Raw genomic sequence first — 24328 nt, 5'->3', positions numbered from 1 at the left:
CAGTCGAGTCCGTCCTATGCTGAAGCCTTGTTGGCCGCGACAAAAGATCTGTCAAATTCTATAGTGTTGGCCTTATGAACAGACGTTTTAGAAAATTTAGTTTAAATTTATTTTGTAAAAAATAAATTTTGAGTTTTGAATTTAATCCACATATTTAGATTTGGATTTGGATTTAAACTTGATCCAAATATTTAAATCTGAATTTTAAAAAAATCCAATATACTTTTTTTAGAAAAAAGGATTTGGATCGAAAATCTAATCCAATTATTTAGATCCAAAATGAATATGGATTGGATCATTAAAAATCCAATCAATGATCATCCCTAATTTAAAGTAAAGTAAGTTGAGTGTTTCAAGATTGAAGAAATTTGTGCAAGTGAAAATTTTCTATAATGGGAATTTGCGTTTTAATTCATTTCCAATTAACGCAATTATTCAAATGAACTAACAATCATGTATGCTGTCTTTTTTTCATAAATAAAACCACATTCATACATTTTATTTTCTTCTAAATCAAATAAAACTCAGTTCAACAATAAAAACAAAAAAGCAACAGTGATAATAAAAATGGTAAAAATATTTTTGAATTATAATAACAAGAATCATACTAAAAGAGTAAAACAACAAAAAGTACCTTCTAAATGCTTAACTTTAAATATTGATGAATTAAATGAAGATGGTAAATCTTATCATATACTCTTTTCATTTTAACCCAATGTTCCCCCTTAGATAAAAACTATATTAGTAAAATAGAAAAAAACATCCATTGAGTAAACTTTTCATACCAATTTCCTACCTCAAGTTGATTATCAATTTAAACCATTAATTGAATATATAGATCTTATGAAACTTCCTTAGTATTAAACTAAATGTTTCAAAAACATTATCAAATTAGTTAAAAGAAAGTTTTTTTCCCTCAGGTTTTTGACCAAGCCTTACCAATTCCCACAAAACTCTTTGGATCTCAGCACAATTGCAGCTATTAATTAGATAAGTGTCCTATTTCATATGATCATCTTAAATCCCCAATCAATTACTTGAATAAAAAACAAAAACCCCAAGAACTTTAAAAAAATTGTATCACTTTTGAAAGTATTGAAAGATGATATATATGAACACCCTGCAAATGCAATGTTGCAGAAATAAAGGACATTGGAGAAGGAAGCAAAGCAGGCAATGAAAGGAAGAAGATAAATGAAACAAGAATTTATTTTGAGAAGTCAGATGGTGCATGTTTGGTATGAATGTCTGTGTCTGTTTGTCTTTGTCTGTCTGGTCTACTAGATGTGATAGTGAAGGTATTTACAGAATTGCAATGTTAAAAAAAAAAGAGATGGAGTAGAAATAGTTTGCGTTGGTTGGTTCACCTAAGTTCGGCTCCACCATTGCAGTAATGGACGCCATTGGTGCGTAGTAGATTAGGGGGATACTTTACATTGAGGCGCTTTAAGCCCCATATCCGAATAGTTCGGTCATCACTCGCCGAGGCTAACATGTGAGGGTTTGCTGGGTTCCAGCTCACACAGTTAACAGCTCCAGAATGACCAGGCAATGCCTCTACTAGATCCCCCGAGTTTCTGTGCCATATGTAAACCTACAACCACACACTAACCATTACTATTAAACTCAATTTCTAATACCTCAGAAAACTCATGCCGATTTTAAATTAATACCTGAGAATCCTCACTACCACTAGCAATGAAAGATTGCTTAAGACCACCAAAGCAAGATCTGACGATAAACCGGGTGCGTTTATGACTTCTGTACTTGCCAACAAGTTTAGGATCACCTTCTATATTCCAGAGGTGAATTTCTTGGTTCAAAAGATTAGCCAACAAGAATCTGCTATCCTTTGACAAAGAGAAGGAAGTTATCGTCTGCTCTTCTTCAATAAATCTCTCTTCTTTAGTTTCTTTGTTGAAGAACAGTATTGCATTGTCTTTGCAAATACTCAAAAAGTGTTCCCCATCACCCGTTATTTCCAAGTCAGAAATCTTAAGGGTTCTCTGTCCTTTCCAAGACTCCACTTCTTTCCCGTCTAAATCCCACATGCAAATGCTCTTGTCACTGAGGCCAGAGAGTATATATTTCCCACTTGGAAACCATGCACAGGAGACGAGACCAGGACCATTTTTTTCATAAACTTGCAGGCACTTACCAGTAGATACATCCCACCGCCTAACAGCCTCCTCCACACCACATGTTAGGAGCTCTTGGTCATTAGGACTCCATGAAACAGAAGAAACAGATTTCAGGTGACCAGATAATTTATGCTTCATAGACACTCCACCATTCATGTCAACCTATTAAAACAAAAGGCAAAAAGTAAAAATATGAAACCTAATGCACAGCTTTTAGTACATTTTGACTGTGTGTGCTTGCATTGACCAATGTTTACAGAAGCATGGTACATAACATGCAAGGAGCACCTGAAGACAATTCCTATCAATGGCAGTTCACATAGTCAAGTAATGGAAGAGCCTTTTTAATAGAGTACGTCAGAACATTTACTTAACTTTGAATAGTGTTAGGCCATATACTTAGGATAAAGGAGTGCAAAGTTTCACATTGGTACACCACTTTGATAATTATTTTAGCTATTTTAATATAATTATCAATTTCAGATGGTTGGGTAGTCGTCAGCTGTGAAACCACTATAGCAGGATAAATGTTATTTGAAACATTTTAATATAAACTAATAATTTATACCACACATAATGAAACAAAGATAAATAATTTCGTACAAAATAAGTCAAATTACCCAATCAGCAAAAATCTTGGAGCAGCAATAAGAGCATGTAATTAAGTAAAAAAAAAAAAAACAAGGACGATGATAGAAAAATTAATATAAAAAAAGACCATAAAAAATTAGTAGAACACAGACTAAGATGTTTACAAGATAGAACAGAACACTTTATGTCAAGTAGTCATGAAGGTAATTTTTTGTGGAATTGTAAACTTCAATCCTGTTCCGTTTACGAAGCATAAATGCATTAGAAAATGACGGATAGAAAACAATGTTACCCACAAACCTTAACCTATGTTGTTTTAGGGGTAAATATAGGTTTTTGATGCCTGCATCAGGGTAATGGTGCTATAGTGTGTGAAATTGATGAGAGCATGACTGAGAAGATATTTAAGGAAGAGTAACTACTAGAGCCATAGCTAAAGCAAAGAAGGAAGAAAGTGTTCAAAAAGATTCTAGAAGAATGCCTAGAAGCATAACTAAGCAACTGGAGGAGAAGCTTATCAAGACGAACATGTTTATTAAAAGGGAAGAGAATCTTTTTGCTAGAAATAAACTCTGTATTCTTGTTTATGTATTTGTTTTGTCCTAAGCCTCTTGTTTAGTCCTAGGGATATTTAGAAGATTGTTTGGACTTTAGTTTATCTTTAAGTTTGTTTGATTCATAGTATACTGTATAGAAGCAAAAGCATACAGATAGACTCTCTTGCAGAAATGAGAGTGGTCATCAGAGAAGTTTACAGGGCTTCTCGTTTAGCTTGTCATAGAAAGTGCATTTTATGCCTAAACAACTTCATAAGATTAGCTTTGAAGGTGAGTTTTACATTTTTTTATATACTATAATTTGGTCTTATCTCTAATCAATATGAAATCTATAACACATTCCCTCATGCTGAAGACTAAAACACCTCGTGTATGGGAATAGATATTTGTGGATGGTTCGGTAGTGACCCATTAGCAAGTGATACAATAGGCCCAACAAACTTTACTAAAATAAACTTTGATAGTATGATATCCTAGTGAAGTAGAAACATTTGGTTATAATTTATGTAACGTGTTATAATTACAAATATACAGAACAGATCCTATATTCAAGGATATTGTTATAGTTACATAAATAAGAAGCTGATTCTATATAATAAGAAATATCTAGATTATGTATTATGAACATTAATTTATTCTCATATAATATCTTTATTATTAGAGAATATAAAAACTTCTCTATTTATTTTATTTATTCCTGTTTCTCAATAAAAATAAAGCACTTGTGTGGTCTCATAAACGTTTCTCTCTTTCCTAAAGTTTAAACATGGTCTCTAGAGCTTTCTTTTAAAACTGCATTGGCCTCGTAGACCTTTTTTTGACAAACCTTTCTTGAAAAATCATTTTCACTGTTTCAGTGCCCTCCCCTAGTGTTTTTTTTTTGGCTTTCCAGAAAAGAAATCTTTCATTGCCACGTCAACCTACATAACAAATTCTCCGATCATCTCTAGCCATATTGTTATTATTGAGAAGATGGATGGGGTCTGACTATTTCACTTAGGCTTCCAAAATCGGGTTATGGTTGGACTACCTAGCATCAGGAACAATGGTTAAAGAATGATGCTCAATTGTGTAGTGTTGCTAAATCCACTATCCAGACCTCATTCAAGCCTATTTTTCGTTACCATGGAACACGGGCATTATTATATTGGAGTCTTGACACTTCTTGCTCCACATTTTTTAGGACCCATGTTTATCTTGGGCAGCTTCATGCTACCTTATATATTTTAATGAGCCCCTTCCACTACCTACGGATGTGAAGGAAGAACTTCAGAACCGCAATACACTTTTTATGAAATTGAGCTTGTATGGCTTACCACAAGAGTATGTTGCTACCTATGATCAGATTGTGGGATCGCGGTAAATCCTACTATGACCACCGGATCATCTGTGCTCTTTCGTATTTCTCAGAAAATAAACAGGAGACATATTTTGTTGGCAGGTGAAAACACTACCTTTGCATCACAATAATAATTATGGACACTCTAGCATAAGTAATTCTAAAAATCGTTCAAAATGTGACCATTGTCACTGCAATGTCTATCAAATTTCTTTGAGTTTGTTTTTCCTTGAACTCTTGGTTGTGAGACAATGTACCTTGAGCTGAATTGTTGGAAACATTGCTTATGGGAGTTTGAAATGATCATCACATTTTAGCTTGAGTACTTTATTTCACATTTCTAGTAGTAATTCTAAATACATTGTTTAGATTAGTCTTGTCTTTTAAAGTGTTTTTCACATTGTCATATTGTAAGTTTTGTCACATATTTACTCTCTTTGGTTTAGCCATTTCTTGATTTGGGTGCTTTTTAGTTTGTCTTCAAATTTTCTTGGTTTTCTCATATTGTTTTCCTTTCCTTGACCTCCTGAGTTGAGCTTAGATCCTTATATCTTTCACTTTAATACTAAATTCTTGATAGGTTGATTGGAGGTTTTTTGAAGACCTAAACAAGAACTTAAGAGAGAGTGAATACCCTTATGACAGTGAAACACGAGTGGGAGTGGTGAGGTTTGTGTTCGCTTTTGTCTTCATGGCTCCCACTGTAGGTATGACTTCGGATTTGGTGAAATATGCTAATGAAGTGGTGGCAAGAACCATTAAGTGGAATGGCATCAATCTAAACTTAGAATGGCGCACAAGCATTAATAGAACAATTGTGTTGAAACTATTTTATGTGTTTTTGAGGTTGGTCTTTGACCTTAGAGGACAATCTCCAAGCACCTTGATAATAAGAGATTGGCCTCTTCTAATGCTAAAATTCAAGGTTGAATCTTCTCCATCCCAGAGGCAATGATAGAAGTATGGCTAGGACCGTCACAAGGATTTCGAAACAAGAATCTCATATTAGCTTCAGATTATAGAATAAGAACTTTTTATAATTTTGTAATCTCTGTGTTTGGGCTTTAATGGGCCTTTAGTCGTGTTGGGCTTTTTGTGTTTAGGCCCATAATATATAAGCCTTTGTGAGACGCGTTTATAGATAAATTTGAGTTTTTCTCTCAAGTCTCGAGGTTCTTCTTCGAACCATTGAACCTTATCTTTGGATTTCTCAATTCAGAGTGACAGATCTTCCTCACTTATCGTGAAATCTCTTCCAAGTAACATGGCTTCCTCCTTCCGCAAATCTTTAGATTCGACGCCACCCATCTTCCTCTTTGTTCTATTTTTGTTTTAGGGTTTTCACCCTCTTTCTATCTAAGACGTGATTTCCAAACCCAATTCCAAAATGAGACGTTCACTAAATTACCATATTGTGTTGTGACTCATCCTAACACCACCTTTCCAGTGAGTGCCATAATATGAGAACCTAGGAGAGACTAGAACGTGGTCTCTTTTTATTCTTTTTTATTCTTCTCAAGTCGTTTGACCTTATCCAAAAAACTCGGACATAAATGATCACCATTCATACATAATAAATCTATGTTTTGGTTGTTTCCTTTTTGATGGAAATCAATTTGGTCTACCTTCTTTGCACTCTTGCTTTAACTACACCTAGACTACACTCAATCAAACAACCATAAGTCACATCTTCGAGATGGTTTACTAACTTTAAACACATCATAGTGTAAGGACAATTATCTTCACTATTGGAAAAGTAAAGAAACAAGTTAGATAGAATTGGACATTATTGAACATAGGATCATGTTGAAGGATGCAAATATCCTTCCTAGTCGTAAGATAAAGGGCATCTCATCATATTCTATTTGTGACCAAAGTATATAATATTACAATTGATATGTTCAGTGAGGGTGTGATGATAAAACTAGAACAGAAGAGTATGATTAGCCATCAGATATTACCTCCCAAATGATTGCAGATCGATCATTTGATGCTGAAGCTAAATATTTCCCATTATGCGAAAATTGCACATACCAAACTTCATCATCATGTGCTTCTAATATCTGCAATATTTGCAGGAAAAGAAAATAACATCAGAACATAAATGTCTTGTATCCTTAAAAGTAAATGGAGGATGTTCAAAAGTTTGTGCTTACTATTCATTCAAAAGACATTGCAATAAATAAAAATATTGAATCAGTACGAGACAAGAGAAAGAAAAACAGACCACATAAGCCAGAAAACACAGATAGTAAAAACACTAAATGCAACCTTTAACATGAGTCTATGTTGACTTCATTAACTGATAAAACTGATATGTCTAATCCAATACAGTTTCAGATAACAATTAAAAAAAACTAGGTATAGAATCATCGAAACATCCATTATCACCATGAAAATCTGCTATAACCATCTGGTGGATTCCACAAGGATCAACCAACACTAATGATACCTTGTAATGACAAAACCAAAAGCCCTAAGACAAATTCTAAGTGTTTTGTTTAACTTAATTATAATAGATCAAACACCCAAACGTTATATCAATATCAATAAAGAACATAAGATAACTCAAAAACAAAGCTAGATTGTAATCTCAACATCCCAAATTACAAAACTTTAATTTCAAATTACATGTAAACCATTTTAAGTTTATATTGTCTCTTAAATGAAAAAGAATGTGAAGTGGCTACTTAATATTTAGGTGAGCCTAAAAGGGACTTGGCTATTATGAGTGCATAAATCCTACATCAAGTAGTATGGGATGCTCAATGGGGTATTTGAGTGTTTGGTTCTCCCCCTTAACAGCTAGCTTTTATGGGCGGGTTTCATAAGTGTTTGGATACTTATAACTTAATCTTAGAGTTAGTTGTCAATATCTCAAAAAGCGCTCAATATGGGAGATTTTAGCCAATGGAGGGTTTGTAGGGTTCTGACAACATGAAGTAGCTGAGTGAACTGTCGCTGAATGATGCATCATAAAGTCAGCTGTCTAGACGTCAATTGTCAATAGCTGTATCTAGTTGAATTTTGTATATGTACAAGCTAGTATTCCTGAAGGTATCTCTATATTTTGAAAACTTCAATGACATTGGTATATTATTGAAAAGTAATGATAAATAATCTATAACTTTGGATTAGAACTACAGTAAGATTTGGCATGAATAAAACTTGGGAATTGAGCATTACCCAAACTGTTAACGCCATCTCCATTGCAAGATTCATTACAGCAGGTCTTAATTTACTGTTTTGTGGGTTCTACCCATACCACCATTTTAAAACCTCCTTGCAACTTTTACTCCAATGCAAAAGTTTTATAAGATCCACACTTTAATAATGAAAGAGATCCTTTTAACACAAAAATATTTCTTTAATCATACGATATAGACTCTTATATTACACTAAATTTTAAATTTTATTTCATGTTAGCACACTCCAACGGGAAGGTCTTATAAGACTCACGTCACCATTGCAGTGAAGATGTCCTAATTGTGTTTTTATTTTACTTTCAAATAACTATTGGCATATGATAATCAATGAGAGAATAACAGCATAACTAGGTATGCATTAAAGATAGGAGAAATGGACACAGATCCAACCTGTAAAATGTAGGCACATGTCTGCAGGAAAATGAGAGAAAATGAATACTTCCTGTGATCAATGAGGATTGTGAAGAGAAACTACTCAATAAAAATCCTAATCGTAATCCTATTTTTTACCTTGCTTAAGTTGCATACGGATGACATCTCCTAAACTTCGTTTTTGTTGGGAGATTAAAATTATTTACCAACCTACACCAATTTTGCAATGCTCCAAGGTTAGTCCTTTTTCATCAAGTACTTCTGAATCGTTCATTCATAGCATGGTTCCTGATAATGATGACTCAAGTTGGCTCAATGCTATCCTGAAAAGTACTTGTTGTGTCATAATCCACATCCTACTTTTCTTAGCTATCACAAGTTGTCTTCTTTCCACTTTTCTTCATATCTTCTATTACTATTCCTAAAAGTGTGACATAATGCAAACTCTTAAGCATTATAATACATAGGAGTTAGACCCTCTTCCATGTGGGAAGAAGACAATTGTCTGTCATTGGGTCTATGTCATTAAAGATGGACCCAATGGTAAGGTGATCACTTTAGCTCAATTATTGTCCAAAGGATACACTTAGATTTATGGCCTCAATTAGAGAGGTACTTTCTCTCTAGTGGTAGAAATGACTATCGTTCGCCTTTTCCTTGCCATAGTCTAGCTATTTGTCACTGGCTTCTACGTTATTTGAATATTAAAAATGCTTTTTTTCTTGGTGATCTAGAGGAGGAGGTCTACATGGAGCAACATTCTCAGTTTTCTACACAAGGGGAGTCTAGGTTGGTTTGTAAATTGTACCATACTCTATGGTCTCAAACAATCTCCACATGTTTGGCTTGGAATATTTAGCCAAATTATTCAAACCTTTGGACTAAAACACACTAAATCAGATCCTTGGTTGTTTACAGTCATACCTGCCTTGGCATGTGTACTTAATATTACATGTTGATGGTATAGTCATTACAAGAAATTGTGCTATGCTACTAGAATCTCTCAACTAATAGAACACATGCAATAAAAATAAGGATCTTGGAAGTCTCAAATGTTTTTTCGACACTGAAGTAGGCCAATCAAAAGAAGATATTGTAATTTTTCAAAGGAAATATATTCTATATATCCTAAAAGAGTTAGGTATGATCAATGGTAGACCAATGGAAAGTCCTATGGACCTAAATAAGAAATTAATGGCAAAATACAACACAACTTTCTTATTTATCTCAATATTACTAGACCAAATATGTATTTTGTAATTGCTAGTGAGTCAGTTCATGTAGACTCCCTATATTGATCATTGGAATGTTGCTCTTTGTCTCCTAAGATAAGGCTTCACAACATGGTCTATCATATGAAGATAAAAGAAATTCTCAAACTCCAAGTTTTGCGATGCTGACTAGGCATGTTCACCTATGGAGAGACGTTCTATTGATGAGCCCCTAACCCCTATCAAAGATGGAAAAAGCTGTTTAAGGAAAATATGTACAATTAGGAGGGAGCTTCGTTCACCTTTCTTCTATTAGTTTGTTTAATTTTTTTTGTCTTAAATAAATTCTAGACTCATGTTGTTTCTTGTGTTTTGTAGGGTTGCTAGTGGCACCTCCCCTTTTTAGGTTGCTACCTTCCAGAAGACCCCTTTTTAGCCCACATGAGTGTTCTCACCACACCCTTAGTTTTGCAAAGAAGACCCCTTAGAAGTGGAAGTGAGCATCTTAGAAGTGGAGAAGAGAGCATATTAGAGTGGGGGCCACCATGCACACTTGGATGAGATAGAATGCACTTTTTTTGATGATTTTGTAATGATTAGAGCATATTCTCCCTCTCCCTCATCATTAGACTTCTAGAAATATACTCTTTGATTTTTGTTAGATAGTTTTCATGCTTTGTATTATTGCTAGGAGATCCTTCTCTTAGCCTATTTAAGAGCCTCACCACTTGTAAAGGGTTAAACATTTAACTGTAAAGTTATTATACTTCAACCATTCTAGAGTGAGTTGAGAGAGTGCTTGAGTGTTCTTGAGCTCCCTAAGTCTTATCTTGAACCAAGGTTCAAGTGGTTGCACCACCACTCATCTTTGGTTGGTCCATCCCTCAAAGTGGTATGCTTCCTTCCCCATTCTTCCATCCCCTTTCTTTTACATCTTTGAATCTCACAATTCTAATTCTTATGTTTTTATGTTCATCTATGCTTCCACAATTTATGTTGTCTTTGTTATCTTGTGTTCTTTGTTTTGTTAACTTGAATCCATCATCTCTTCTTTCTCTTCGAGTCTCTTGAAGTGAACCTTCACATCTAGAAAACCTTATTATCTTAATGTCAAGTGAGGATCTTCTTGAGACTTCTTAAGCAACTCAAACACAAACAACACCTTGTCCGCCTAAAAATCAACGAAAGTAACTCTTATTGTGTTTTCACTATAGGAAAAAATATAATTGCACAATCAACTAATAAAACTAAGTACAGGACAATGACATCTCTAACTTGTGAGCTTGTGTAGGTAAAATTCCTCCAAGAATTAGAATTGTGAGATTCAACAAATGAAGATGTGATAATCAAATAACTCTTAACATTGTTTCTAATATTGTGCTTTATGAGAGGACAATGACATCTCTCACTTGTGAGCTTATGAGTCTAAAACAATTCATCCAAGAATTAAAATTGTGGCATTCAGCAAATGAAGATAGTTAAGCAACTTTTCACATTGCTTCTAATTTTGTGTTCTATGAGCAGACAAGAGACATAGAGATCGACTATCACTTTATTTGAGAAAAGTTGTTATCTAAGGAAATTGGTACCGAACTTGTTGGATTGAATGCCCAACAAAATCATTAACCTTAGATTAAAATTTATTTTATTCAAACTTGGTACATACAATTTATATGTTCCAACTTGAAAGTGAAAGTGACTGGTTGAATAGGTTCAAGGTAGGCAAGTAATGAGCCTAAGGTAGACATTTTAAGATCTCCCTTTATTTAACTCAAGTATTATAATTCTAGACATTAGAATAACAAAAATAGGATAAACTTCGCAAACCTAAGTCTAAAATTGAAATTAAAAACGAGATCAAATAGTGATGGCCCTTATGAATACAATCTAAGTGAATCCCAAGATCTACATTAATTGTGAAATATTGTTTGATGTGCCTTTGCAACTAAAGCCCCATGCCCCATCACCACCAATGATATGCACAAAAAAAATTAACCTTAAAATTAGCTAAGGCTCTCAAAGCATTTTGAATTCAAGTCACCTTTGAAAGTATTACCAAGGTCAAAACACACGGTCTCAAAGTTGATCAATGGTGCCATCCTCAAACCCACCTAAGGGGCAAAAGTATTGATCCCCTTTTAAGTATTTTTATGGCAGTACAAACATTAGAGCTATGATCATATCTTCCAAACTTACATCCATATAATTTTCATATCCTTTATATGCATTCATTACAGGACCATGTCTTCCTAGGAAAATCCTCTATCTTAATGGCATTACATGACCTTAGCCTTCTATATCCCAAAAGAATCACGTAGCATTGATCCCATTGCAAGTATTTTATGATAGTACAAAATATTAAAGCTATGAACATATCTTCTAAACTTAAATCCACATCATTCTTCCAATACTTATAAAAAATTACACCGACCCCATTTCTCAATTATATATCTTCCCAGTGTACCAAACCTTTGATCAAACATTCTAGAAGTTCAAAGACAACCACTGGTTGGATCCAAGGTGCCCACCACTGTATAAGCTCTTCATTCCATATACAATTGGTAGAGGTAAGTCTTAGAAAGTGGATTTTAAAACTCAACTCTAAAAAAAAATTAGTAAGGTGAAGTTTGTTTGCACTTTTTTGTATACTCATATTTAGTTATATCTCTAGTTTATGTGAAATCTCCGGTGCACTCCCTCAACTCAAGGACCGAATATCTCATGCGTAAAACTAAATGTTCATGAATGGTCTAATAATGACACAATAGGTCCAAAAGACTCTGCTAAGATAGACTTTGATACCGATTATGGGATTCTTAAAAAGGATACATTGAGAAGATTCAACATGAATGGGTCATGAGAAAATCTATGTTCAAAATCAATACACCACCTTCAACCTAAAACCTTAACACATTAAATTTGTGAAGCTATCCTTCTTATATATTGTTTTTCCTATCCATTTCTACCCAATGCGAGTCTCCAACAATTTCTTCATCGAGAGTGAGTCCCTTTAACATTGGTAAACTCCCTCTCCTCAAGCACTCCATTGTCCTCAACCAATTGTGACCATTACTTGTACCACCATTTACCAACGACTCTAATACCATCTTAGAAAGTGAATTTACTTAACCTTACAAAATTAGCTTGCAAAATGAGATTTTGCACTCATTTATATACTATAATTTGGTCAAATCTCTAACCGGTGTAGATCCCAACAAGGATAGTCAGCTTCCCTCTTAACAAAAGACATTGGGGCTATTTTTGAAATTTTAATTTGAAAAATTAAAATGTGCAGATGTAATAATAGTAAACATGATAAATACTTGGATTTAGAACATGATTGAATTCTTACTCAGAAAACTTGTATTTGACTTTTCTAGGCATTTCTAATATGTTTTGTTTAAGATACCAAAGACTTTTTATTGCTAATTTTGAATGTTATTGACTAAGTAATTTCTATAGTAGACTTTATATGTACAGTATACACTATATAAACTATAAAAAAAATAAAAAATAACAGTGATCTCACTATATGCTATAACTTTTTGGAGTCTACCACTAAGCATCACAATATGCAATAAGAACATGGCAACACACAAATGCAAGCAAACTTCCACAAACAGTCCAAACGGACAGAAGTGGCACAAATGCACCTACAATTGGGCAAGAACATAATTGTACACAAGAAATCTACATAACAATAAGAAAATTAAAAAATTCTTTAAAATATATTTTAAATTGTCTTATTTATTTATTAGATGTGAGAAATGTTGTAAAACAAAAGTTGAATGAAGCGGTTGCAAAAATGTTAGTTGTTATGTGCCTTGTATGTAGAGAAAATAATTATACTTAAGGTAACGTTGAAAAAAAATTGGGTACACCAAATAGGGAGACTCTAAGCGGTCTAAACACCGTGGCCCATCTATAAGGTCTAATCCCAATAGACTGAGTTTTGATGGTAATAAATACCAAGTTTGAATTATGTGTATAAACATGAGTTTATTATCTAAACATGCTCATGTGTTTTGTTCAGCGAAAAGACAACTAGACCTAATATTCTTTACATGTAAATATGATTAAATCTTGCTTAAACCTAGTCTTACATAAACAAGCTGTAAATGCAAATGTTTTTCTAAGATAAATTATATCATAGTTGTTTCAAATATACAAAGTTATACCTTCAATGTTAAAAATTCAGGAAAGATGTCATTACAAACAGTAAAGAAATAAATATCTTAATATTTTGCGGAAACAACATATTGCGCAATACACAATTCAATTATATATAAAAATCTGTTTCCTTATCAATTCAAGTCAAAAGTGCAAATGAGGAATCATATCAAGTCTTTCCATATCAAGCTTCTAATCAAACATGTATCAAGGAATGCATAGAAGATTTCATGCTACTTACAAAAATCAACCAAAGATAAAACGTAAGCAAAGAGTTGCTACAATGGTCATCCGCAAAAGCCTATACAAAGGATTCAATATGAAGAAGAACAACAGCAACAACATACAATTCTCTATTCAATCGCCCTTCTAGTAAGGCTCTATTCAATCGCTCTAGAAAGCGATACGTTCCTGCAAGGGAATCCCCATCATACATTATTATTGTTATAGGCTATTCGTTCAACGTAAGTGATATTGAAAAATAAAAGTTGAATGACGTGGTTGAAGGAAGGTTAAAGGCTATGTGTCAAATATGTGGAGGAAATGCTTATACTTAAGGATAATTCTAGAAAATAAATGTGTGCACCAAATGGGAGAACCCATTTTTTATCATCATATTATGTGTGAATTTTGTTTGTATCATTACTTAATTTACTTTACTAATATAAATTAAGTTCTATTTAATTTTATTTCCATTATTATTTAACTAGTGTAAACACAGGCGCTATCGCGCCTGTGTGTACACATTTTTTTGAATTATATTAATAATTGATGATGTTGTAATGTTATTAAGTTAATAAATAAAATAAAAGTATATTTATAAAAAATAAAATAAAATGTACGGAGAAAATAAGAGAAAAATAACTGTTGATGAATAGTAAGAGAAAAAAAGAAAAAGGAGATAAGTAAATAATTTTATAAAAACTTATACAAATAACCATTAATTTTTAAAAATTTAATAAATAATTAAATTATAAAGGGTAAAGTTGGAATTATAAAATGTGAACACAAAAGAGGGAATCCCCTTTATATATAGTTATAGATAATTATATCATATATCATGCTTTATTTAGGTTATTATATATTACCCATTAGATATATTCTTTATTTATTAATATTGTTTAATTAATTATATCACATGTTACGTTCATATGCAATATTTATTGATAAAAATATATTAAGATTTACGCAAAAAAGAAAGTGCCATTGGGCTCAAATTGAAGTCCAATAAATTTAGACAAACTAAGAGACTGAAATAACCTAAAACTCTAAGACCCAACCTGTCAACTACAAGTCAGCACAAACCTAAAATAAATGGAAGAGTCATAGGCCTCATCCAACAGCTTGGCGAAGGTCATAGAGTCTTGTTTGACAATGGCAAGGTTGCAATCTTAGGAGAAGCCTTGTTCAATAATTGAGAAGGTTGCAATCTCATAGAACCTTGTCCAATCCAAATAAGGTTCAATACTTCACATGTTCTATTTCATTCATCATTTTCCTCCTTGAATTTAGAATTGGCATTTATAAACACATTTAGGTTAAACCCATGTACAAAATTTACAACTCAAATCAATTAACGAGGCATCTATCTCATTTTTTCAAGAGAGAAATACAATTCAATCGGTAGCTGGGGAAATATCTTACCAAATATATCCTATTCTTAGATATTTATGTTATTCCTTTTTGTTACATCACTTCTTCATTATAAACAAGAATGTTCATGTCTCTATACAATACACAATCTATTATATTCCTTCTCAATTTCTCACTTCTTAATATTGTACTAGAGCAGTACCATCATCCACCGAGACCTATTTTGTCACTAACCCTTACAATGATATCACAAACCTAACTAGAAAAGAACCCAAATTCATGCTTTCTCTATGTGCCAACTACTCATATGAGAATTTTTTTCAGAAACCATATATGTTTTCCAATAACTTTATCTTTTCCTTGCCATCAAGGTCAATAACTCAAATTCACAACTCATTACTACTGTCACAATTCACAACCACCGACTTCCTCAAGCCAACCAATGACAACTTTTTGACAATCCTTTTCCAACGAGCTTTTCTTAAGGCCACCATTACTATTTACCTCCAACATTTTTCCAAAGAGTATTGTTTCCTGACATTAGTCCAACGAGTATTCTTTACCATCAAAGTTTTCTCCATAAATACAGTTTACCTCCAACATTCTTTCAACAAGTATTTTTCACCATCAATGTGTTCTCGATAAGTATAGCTTACAATTGACATTTGGTATGCGGCAACCACTTTCTCCATCAAATGTTGTGTCCTCTAACCAGTTTTAACATGTTCAACTCATCATGATATGTATATTCCAACTTGAGTGAGAGTGTTAAAGAAAGGATTCAAAAAAAGGATGGAGCATATTGAATCACTTTGACAAGAGAGAAAATCATATCTAGAAAATACATACTAAATTTGTCAGCTTCAACAACCAATTGCCTAACAAGTTTACAATGTCTCTCAAGGATCTAGAGTTGATGACATTTGTAACAAGCTTGTCTCATATGACACATGCTTTAACTTATGGGCGGGTGTTAGAGATATGATTTAATTATATTATGTAGGGTGATAAATATACCCCATTATTAGATATTGATCTTTTTCCTTATTATTGTATCTCTTCTTCAATACAAATAACAATACTCATGTACATATATAGCACAACATTTCAATATATTCCTTCTTAATTTCTCTCTTCACAATATGGCACTAATATAGTAATATAGTACCATCCTTCGTGACCTACTTTGTCACTATTGTAATAAATCCTTACGACAGTAACAACTGGTATCATACTCAATATCATTGTAATTAAATTTCTACACTTTTGGTGTAACTAACTTGGCACCTTTGGTGTTTGTAAATCATTCAAATATCATGAGTTATATACTTTTATTTATTTCTCTGGCTAGGAAACGAATATATTTATATTGTTAGAATCACATGAAATCGGTGTTATAAAATTTCGGCCATGGCGGAAAGCGATAGCTATTTTCTGACCTGCCGCCGTTTTTCGCATAGCAGTGGTGGAAGAAGTGGGGTGAAGAATAAAGATGACAACTGCATGGAGAAAAGTAACAACAAAGTGGGAGAGGGGAGGGGCAACAACGGCACATAAACCCTAATTGCACCAACCTTTTTTGTTTTCTATGTTTAAAACACAGTTAAGAATCGGGGCAGGCCCAATAAAAATTTAAAACCCACACTACTCTAATACACACAACTTTCGAACACTTTTTCTTTTATTCTTTTCCAGCTGCAACTTACTACCACCAATAGTCACCACTGCTGCAACTGCTAGCCAATCATCGCCGTTGTCATTGGCCAAGCCTGTATTTTATTTTCAATTTCTTTTTGGTAATTTCTCTTCTTCTGCACTTTCACTATAACTATTTTTCAAAAAAGAGACCTATTTTCCCTATTTTATTATTACTTTTGCATTAGAATTACATGTGGTAAGATTATAATTCTTTTGAAAGTAATGTTTCCGCCATAACCGGTTATGGTTTTTGTTATAAGTTGCAGGGTAAAAGTAACTAAAAAAAATGGGTGACTCCCTCTCTTCCACAAGAGAGAAAATGCGGCAGTCTAAGATTAAGAAAATAAAAAAGCGGGACAGTGAAAGATTAAAAAATAATAGCTGCCACTGTTTACATTTAAAAACTACTAATTCCCTCCTTTTGTTAACATTAAAAAACTACTACCTCTCTTTTATAAATAAGAGAACTACCACGACTCAAACACAAACTACTGACTCAAACACAAACTACTGCTTCTGTACAATAAAACTACCATTCCCTCTATTCTCTCTGTTTTTTTTTCACTCACAGTGTACCCAAACGTCCATTCCACCCTCCCTTTGTTTCTTTCACACAACCACACGCCATTTTGTTTATCCAAATGGTTCACAACATCCAAACTGCAGTCCACTCTGCATTCTTACTTACTAAAATGACTTAAAAATCTTCTATACCCATAGCTCAAAAAATGCCCCAAGAAATTAGAGTGATATAGCATAGAAGCATTGCAGTTCTATTGGTGGGGATACTAGAAAGCTGCAATGCAAATACTGCCAGAAGGTAGTAACAGGGGGAGTTTATCAATTGAAGCAGTGTTATTGATATCAGATAACAAAAAATATCAGAGACTAAAAAAATTCGTTATAAATATAACGGAAATCATAATAGGTTATGGCGGAAACATTACTTTCAAAAGAAATATAATCCTACCACATGTAATTCTAATGCAAAAGTAATAATATTATAGTGAAAATAGTTTTTTTTGTTTGAAAAATAGTTATAGTGAAACTGCAGAAGAAGAAAAAAAAAAACTGAATAAATAAACTGGTGACAGTTGACAGTGGCAGCAGAGACCGGCGAGCAGTGGCGACAGCAGTGGCAGCAGAGACCGGCGAGCAGTGGCTATTGGTGGTAGTAAGTCGCAGTTGGAAAAGTATAAAAGAAAAAGTGTTTTAAAGTTGTGTATTAAAGTAGTGTGGGTTTTAAATCTTTACTGGGCTTGGCCTAATTTTTAACTATGTTCAAAACACAGAAAACAAATAAAGTTGGTGCAATTAGGGCTTCTGATCCGATGCCGCCCCTCCCTTCTCCCACTTTACTATTACTTTTCTCCATGCAACTGTCATCTTTCTTCTCCACCTCGCTTCTTCTACCACTACAATTCCACCACTGCCAGCTGCTATGCAAAAAAAAGGCCGCCATGGACCGCCACGAGAATTTCGTTTCGCCACCGTCTTGTTGTGGTGGCATGTCGGGAAACTGCCACTACTTTCCGCCATGGTGCCGTAATGGCCAAAATTTGATAACACTAAAGCATCACTTGGCTGGTACTCAAAAGGATATTAGTGCTTGCAAGAACTGATGAAGTGAAGAAAGAAATGTGGGAAACTATTGTTGGTTTGCAACAAAATTTAAACAAATCAAGGCTATATGGAGGAGGAAACAATAGATGAAAAAATAGTGAAGCTTCAAGTCTTACAAATATTATTAAGAGAGTAGTTAGTACACAAACTAACATCAACAACATGTTTAAGAAAGGTATGAGAGAGGAAGCTAGTCAAGCAATTGCTAGATTTTTCTATAACAATGTTATACCTTTCAATGTGGCAAAAAGTGAAAAATTCATTGCTTTGCTTGATTTGGTTTCAAGACATGGTCTTGGATTTAAGCCTCCATCTTATCATGAGATCAGAGTTAAATATTTGAAGGAGGAAGTTCAAATACATCCCTTGCTTTACAAGAACATAGGGATGAATGTAAAAAAAAGGAATGTACTTTTATGACCGATGGTTGGACTGATAAGAAAAGAAGGACAATAATAAACTTCCTGGAGAACAGCCCAAAGGGAGTTGTGCTTTTGAAGTCCATAGATGCATTTGCAACATTAAAAACAACTGAGAAAGTTTGAGATGATAGATAGCATTGTTGAAGAGATGGGGGAAGAAAATGTCATTCAAGTTGTCACCAATAATGCAACAAACTATGAAGTTGTTGGTCACTTGTTGATGACAAAGAGAAAAAAGGCTATTTTGGACATCGTGTGCTGCACATATTGTGTCGACTTAATGTTGGAAGATTATGTAAAGAAGATCCCCATTCATGGGAGACAATTCCAAAAGGTAAAAAATTACTACCTTTATCTATTTAAGATCTTCTCTAATTTCTCTATTACAACATTTCACAAAAGGAATGGATATGGTAAGGTCAGGTGTTACCATGCTTCGCAGCATCATACCTAATGTTAGGATGCCTACATGAGAATAAAGGAGCTTTGATTAGAATGTTTACTAGCAATGAGTGGAAGTCTAGCAAGTTTGTTAAAACCACTGATGGTAAAATTGTTGAAAGGTGGGACAGGCAACTCCATAGGCCCTTGCATGCTACAGGATATTTTCTTAAGCGTATCATCCCAGATTTAAAGCAAATTTGGAAGTGAAACGAGGTTTGATGGAATGTATAACTAGGATGGTGGAGGATGAGGATGAACAAACTCTCATTGATGTTCAAATTGATGATTTTAGGAAACGAGCAAAATGTTTTGGTTGTCCCTTCGCTACTAGGTCAACTAATTTAAAGACTTCAGTAGATTGGTGGGAGTCTTTGCATTTGTTTAGGTCCATACAAAGAGAAGAAATAGGCTAAAGAAAGCACAATGAATGTTGTTTTGTTATGGCCAATTCAAAATTAGCCAAGAAACAAACAAGAAAACCAGCTCGAATTAACATTGATGATTGTTCATCTAATGAAGAGTGGATTATGGAAGATGAGCATAATGTAGTATTGGATTTGGATGAAAACTTGATTCCAATTGAAGTTGGGGAAGATGAAACTTTACATAGTCAAGACTTAGATATGGCTGATTTGAATGATGAAGGAGATGAAAATGATGGAGTTGAAGATTGTGAATTTAACTTAAAAGACTATTTGGTTTAGATGAATTATTATTATGTTACTCCTATATAGGTAGGATGTTTTTCACCTAGTGATGTACTCTTTTATTTCATATATTATGAAGTTTACTTATGAATTTTGAGTGACAATAAAATTTGTAGGATCTTACAATCTAAGTTACGATCCGTGTTACGATCTTCCAATTTATGATTTATTATTACCTTTCTGATCTTGTGTAGTATCTCATTTGACTACCATGATACTATGTACGTAGACAAAAGACTACACTTCCTTAGAAAGATGGAGAAAATTGCATTAGAAATAGCAAACTCTAGAACTTCTAGAGGTGTTTCCCTAGTTGACAAATCACAAAAGTCAGAAAATATTGAGATGGGTATACAGCATTCCCAACTCCTCTGTCTGCTTTGTGTAAAATAAAAATAAAAATAAACCAATCTAAAATAGTTTTATTGGCAAGCTTTTGTTATATAATTACATAATCTTAGGAATAAGTTTAAATGATACAAGATAGCAGTCAAGAACGTATTATCTTCAAAAGTTCATTCACAAATATCTTAATCCTAGGAATAAAAAACATCATTCTCTAAACCAAATGCAATGTTAGATTTCTTTTTTCTAGAAACATGAGGTACAAAGGAAAAATTATAGGCAAAGCCATTAAGAAGAATGTAGGAGTTTTGGTTTGTCAACAATGCAATATTATGGCATCATTGGATTAAAGTAGCTGACCCCACCTTATAGGGAAAAAGCTTGGTGTTGCTAAAACAAATCTCCATCTTTTAATTGGAGCTGACAAATAACTAGTGCTGGACTGAAGCTGCAAACAAATCTAGTTCGAAGTGGCATGTCAATCCTAATGGCAATCATAAGGATGGAACTTCCCCAATTACAAAAGGATATGTAAGCACCAAGTTTAAACCTGGGTATCCAGTGTATGAGCAGATCATCAATGTGTTTAGGCTCAATGAAGTGTTGCCTTAGCTTTGAGTAGTGGGTTCAAGTTGATGAACAAGGGCCCATTGGGAAGAACTTTTTCATAGTTAATTTTGACTTATGGTACGACATAAGCACCTGTGTAATAGCTTATGATATGTCCACAAGCTGCTTTCAGACTATTTCCCAGATAAGTAATTAAAACAGCTTACAGCTTATAAGGAAACAGTTTAATCACATTTTCCACTTCATGTATAAAAACAACAAATACACAAGTACTTGCATGGTCCTAAATTAAGTTATTGACCCAAACATACCCCAACTTACAGTAAGAATGAGTGAATTATTTTATTGAGGGCACACAAAATGTATTGGAATTATTTTATTGAGGGGAAAAGTGCCTACAGTTACAGATGTGTAAGTCAACATACACAAGATGGAAAGGAAGGATGGAGATGTCAAGGTTAAGGCTGAGAGCTGAAACAACCGATGCAGATGACTAGAAGAGCACTCAAAGAAGTAGAAGGACAAAAGTGAGCAATATAAGACGTAAAACAAGATACAGCAGACAAGAACAATGTGGAAATAGAGTAAAATCTATACGCAAACCAGGGTAAGCAGAACCCAAAATGAATGGTTTCAAGTAATCCAATGTCAATAAGAGAAGCAGAAAACTTAGAAAAACAGTAAGCTTTAGCACCCAAAAACCCAACTTATAGAGAAGCTTCACGTTTACAAGTACATCTTATGCTATAAAATACAAAATAGCTTCATATCTTTAGTGTGTTATAAGATCAGCAGTTTTGACAATTGCTGTGAAAAAATGTTGTTGTTTGGTGGTCCCTCAACAAAATTTCTCATAAATATTGTTTCATCATCTCAGCAAAAGAGAAAAATGATCCACATTAAGTATATGATGATAATCATAGTCATTTGCCAGATGCAAAACTAAATATTCACAAAATTTAGTAAAACAAAAGTTTATATGATAGAGCAATTATTGAATGCAAGGAGACAAACTAGCAAATAGTGGCTTCATCACATAATCCCATTTGAAAGAAAAAAGCAAAAATAAAATAAAGAACAAGTAAAGAGAATGATGTTGCCACCAATGACTATCAAGTAACCCATAAAGATTTTGCATAAAATTACCGTGAGGTTGAAACTATAAAGTTAAATATAAAGGTTCCCATGTAAACCTCAGCCTATATAAATATTGCTTTCTAACCTGTAATGTCCTAGAAGGTATCTGAGTTTTTCCACAGTGATGATCTGAGTACAATGACATCTCTCTATCCAATGAGTTGTGAAAAAGGCAAGCCTCTCGTTGCAAGATAAGAGCTTGTTCAACTAGATGTTCCAATCTCTTTTCAGGTATCAGTACAGTTGGGGGAAGCAGATTTTGCAGTTCCTCCAGCAGTTTTGACCGAGTTCTCACCTGTACAATATCTCGCTTTGAAGAACCAACTTGGCCACATGGAGAAAGCATGCAGGAAGAAAGTTGACGAATTCTACTACTATCAGAGCTAAGAGGTGTAATCTCAGTCCTCAATGTCTTCAATGCATCCATGACCTTTTCCCCATCAAGAAGTTCAAAAAACTTCTGCTCCAATATCAAAAACGAAGCTGCCCGGAGAACATTTTCATCTGCTAGACCAATTTTATTCAATGTGACTATGCTCTCATCCCAATGGCCATCAAGTATTTGCTGCATAAACAGATTCACAACAGACGAGTGCAAAGGTATGCCAGACTCCTCCTCTAGACGTGCCCCGCTCTTCTTGTAACCAAGCGAATACAATGCCTTTGTGATTATCCTAACAAATTCTTCTCTTTTTATAACCCCTCTTGAACCAACAACTTCGCCGTCCCCTTCAGATGACAGGGGCCGCGCCATCAAGTCGCTTGAAGAGCCTCCAACAGGCTCCACTGAAGACGAACCGTTTGAGAGACCACCTAATCCTTTTGAGGATACTTTCATTCGTTTCAAAGCTGGTTCTTCATCCTCCACACCTCCCATGAAAAGCACACCTCAGCCCATATATAACAATTTTCCACCAGAGAGCCAAAAAACCAGCACTGCAATACTATAACACAAAATGCCTCTGGAAGAATCGCATGGCACAATTTCCTGCACACAAAAAACACATCAACAATCACCAAACACCACAAAACTCGTCACAAGAACCACAAATCGAACCGGCACAAGCAAATTCCTTAGATTAAATTCACGTCCAAACGCAATCCACAACAAACATGACACCACAGGCAGTATTCCCCTAAACGCAGCACTTCCCCCAGATTCCAATCCCTAAGCAGGAGAACTACGCTAGCACACATCGAAAAAACTAACGAACTCGGAAATTACGGAAACCAAAACCTACTTTCTCAATAAACACACAAGAATCCGAAAACGAAGAGAACGACAACAAGACGCAACAATCGGCGACAAAAATCGCAGATCCATGAACTGAAAAAACGTAAGAACGCGGCGGCGATGATCCACCGACTTACCGGAGAAGCAAGAGCAGCGATCTGAAGTTCGCCGGCGCCGATGAGCGATCGCCGGTGGAGCACCGCTGATTCCTCCTTCCGCGTGTTTCCGCTTTCTGCGCTACGCACCGTTTCTTCCCTTTTTCTTTCTCTCTTTTTCTCTCTGCAGTTACCGCAGCAGAAGAAGGAGATTGTGGTGTGTGGATGTGTTTATATAGAGAAATGTTTCATGGATTATTCCACTGAATTTCTCCTTTTTTTCTTTTCTATTTTCTCTTTTTCTTTCTTTGCAATTCTCTAATCTATAACCTTCTTCTGCTGTTCCTCTCTCCGTAATACCCTTTGCTATTGTATTCTCTGTGGTTTGGTTTTTTCAATTATTTGGGCTTTTGGTTTGGTATATACCTAGCTTCCATCCTACTTAGATCAACTATTGCATTTTTCTTTTCCTTTCTACCAATCAAAATTCCATTCTCTTTTGATGCATTGTATGAATACATAATTAAATTCCAACCAACAAATATAAATTGAATAGTCACATATAAATGTCATACATGAAAATAGTACATTCATGAAAGCATACAATTTGGAAAAAGAAAAGGCATGGTATGGATAATTAATGTGCATTCATGTATGTATACTGTAAGATTATAAATACCCATTGTGGTACACCCCCAAATTATTTAGCTCAATTGACTATTGGCTAAGTATTAAATAATATTCACATTTTTTTAAGAAGAATACTCACATATTTAATATAAGTTAGGTAACATGTGAGTGGATTTAGTAGGAACCTAATAAAATTGGGGGTTGTTTGTTTTGCAAATAATTTGTTTATGTTTATTTTTTCTT

General features: G+C 34.1%; 1 protein-coding gene across 2 annotated transcripts; it reads right to left on the bottom strand.

Annotated features, from left to right (window-relative positions):
* Positions 1-1191: 1191 nt before the first annotated feature.
* LOC114187664 (WD repeat-containing protein 26 homolog) lies at positions 1192-23771 on the bottom strand. Of its 2 annotated transcripts, none has more exons than XM_085674216.1 (5): positions 23498-23771; positions 22212-23114; positions 6590-6691; positions 1674-2303; positions 1192-1607 (listed from the first exon to the last, which is right to left on the bottom strand). In XM_085674216.1, exons 2-5 carry the CDS (start codon positions 23001-23003, stop codon positions 1527-1529), a joined length of 1605 nt encoding a protein of 534 aa, XP_085530342.1. In that variant the 5' UTR covers positions 23004-23114; positions 23498-23771; the 3' UTR covers positions 1192-1526. The 2 variants fall into 2 exon arrangements, with proteins under 2 accessions (XP_085530342.1, XP_027931773.2); XM_028075972.2 differs by having other exon boundaries at positions 1192-1594.
* Positions 23772-24328: the final 557 nt, after the last annotated feature.

Source organism: Vigna unguiculata, chromosome 6, assembly GCF_037176805.1.
Source record: "Vigna unguiculata cultivar grain cowpea cultivar isolate G323 ecotype 2 chromosome 6, ASM3717680v1, whole genome shotgun sequence".
In the NCBI taxonomy this organism is placed as follows: domain Eukaryota; kingdom Viridiplantae; phylum Streptophyta; class Magnoliopsida; order Fabales; family Fabaceae; genus Vigna; species Vigna unguiculata.
The sequence above is the reverse complement of the archived record's forward strand: the minus strand, read 5'-3'. Positions and strand labels throughout refer to the sequence as shown.

Excerpts from the sequence above, each read along its gene's own strand:
- LOC114187664 (XM_028075972.2), bottom strand. The coding sequence starts at position 23,003 with ATGGGAGGTGTGGAGGATGAAGAACCAGCTTTGAAACGAATGAAAGTA. Across the intron at positions 6,692-22,211 it reads TACCTTCTAGGACATTACAG|ATATTAGAAGCACATGATGA; the intron begins GTTAGAAAGCAA and ends CAAATATTGCAG. Across the intron at positions 2,304-6,589 it reads GATCTGCAATCATTTGGGAG|GTTGACATGAATGGTGGAGT; the intron begins GTAATATCTGAT and ends TTGTTTTAATAG.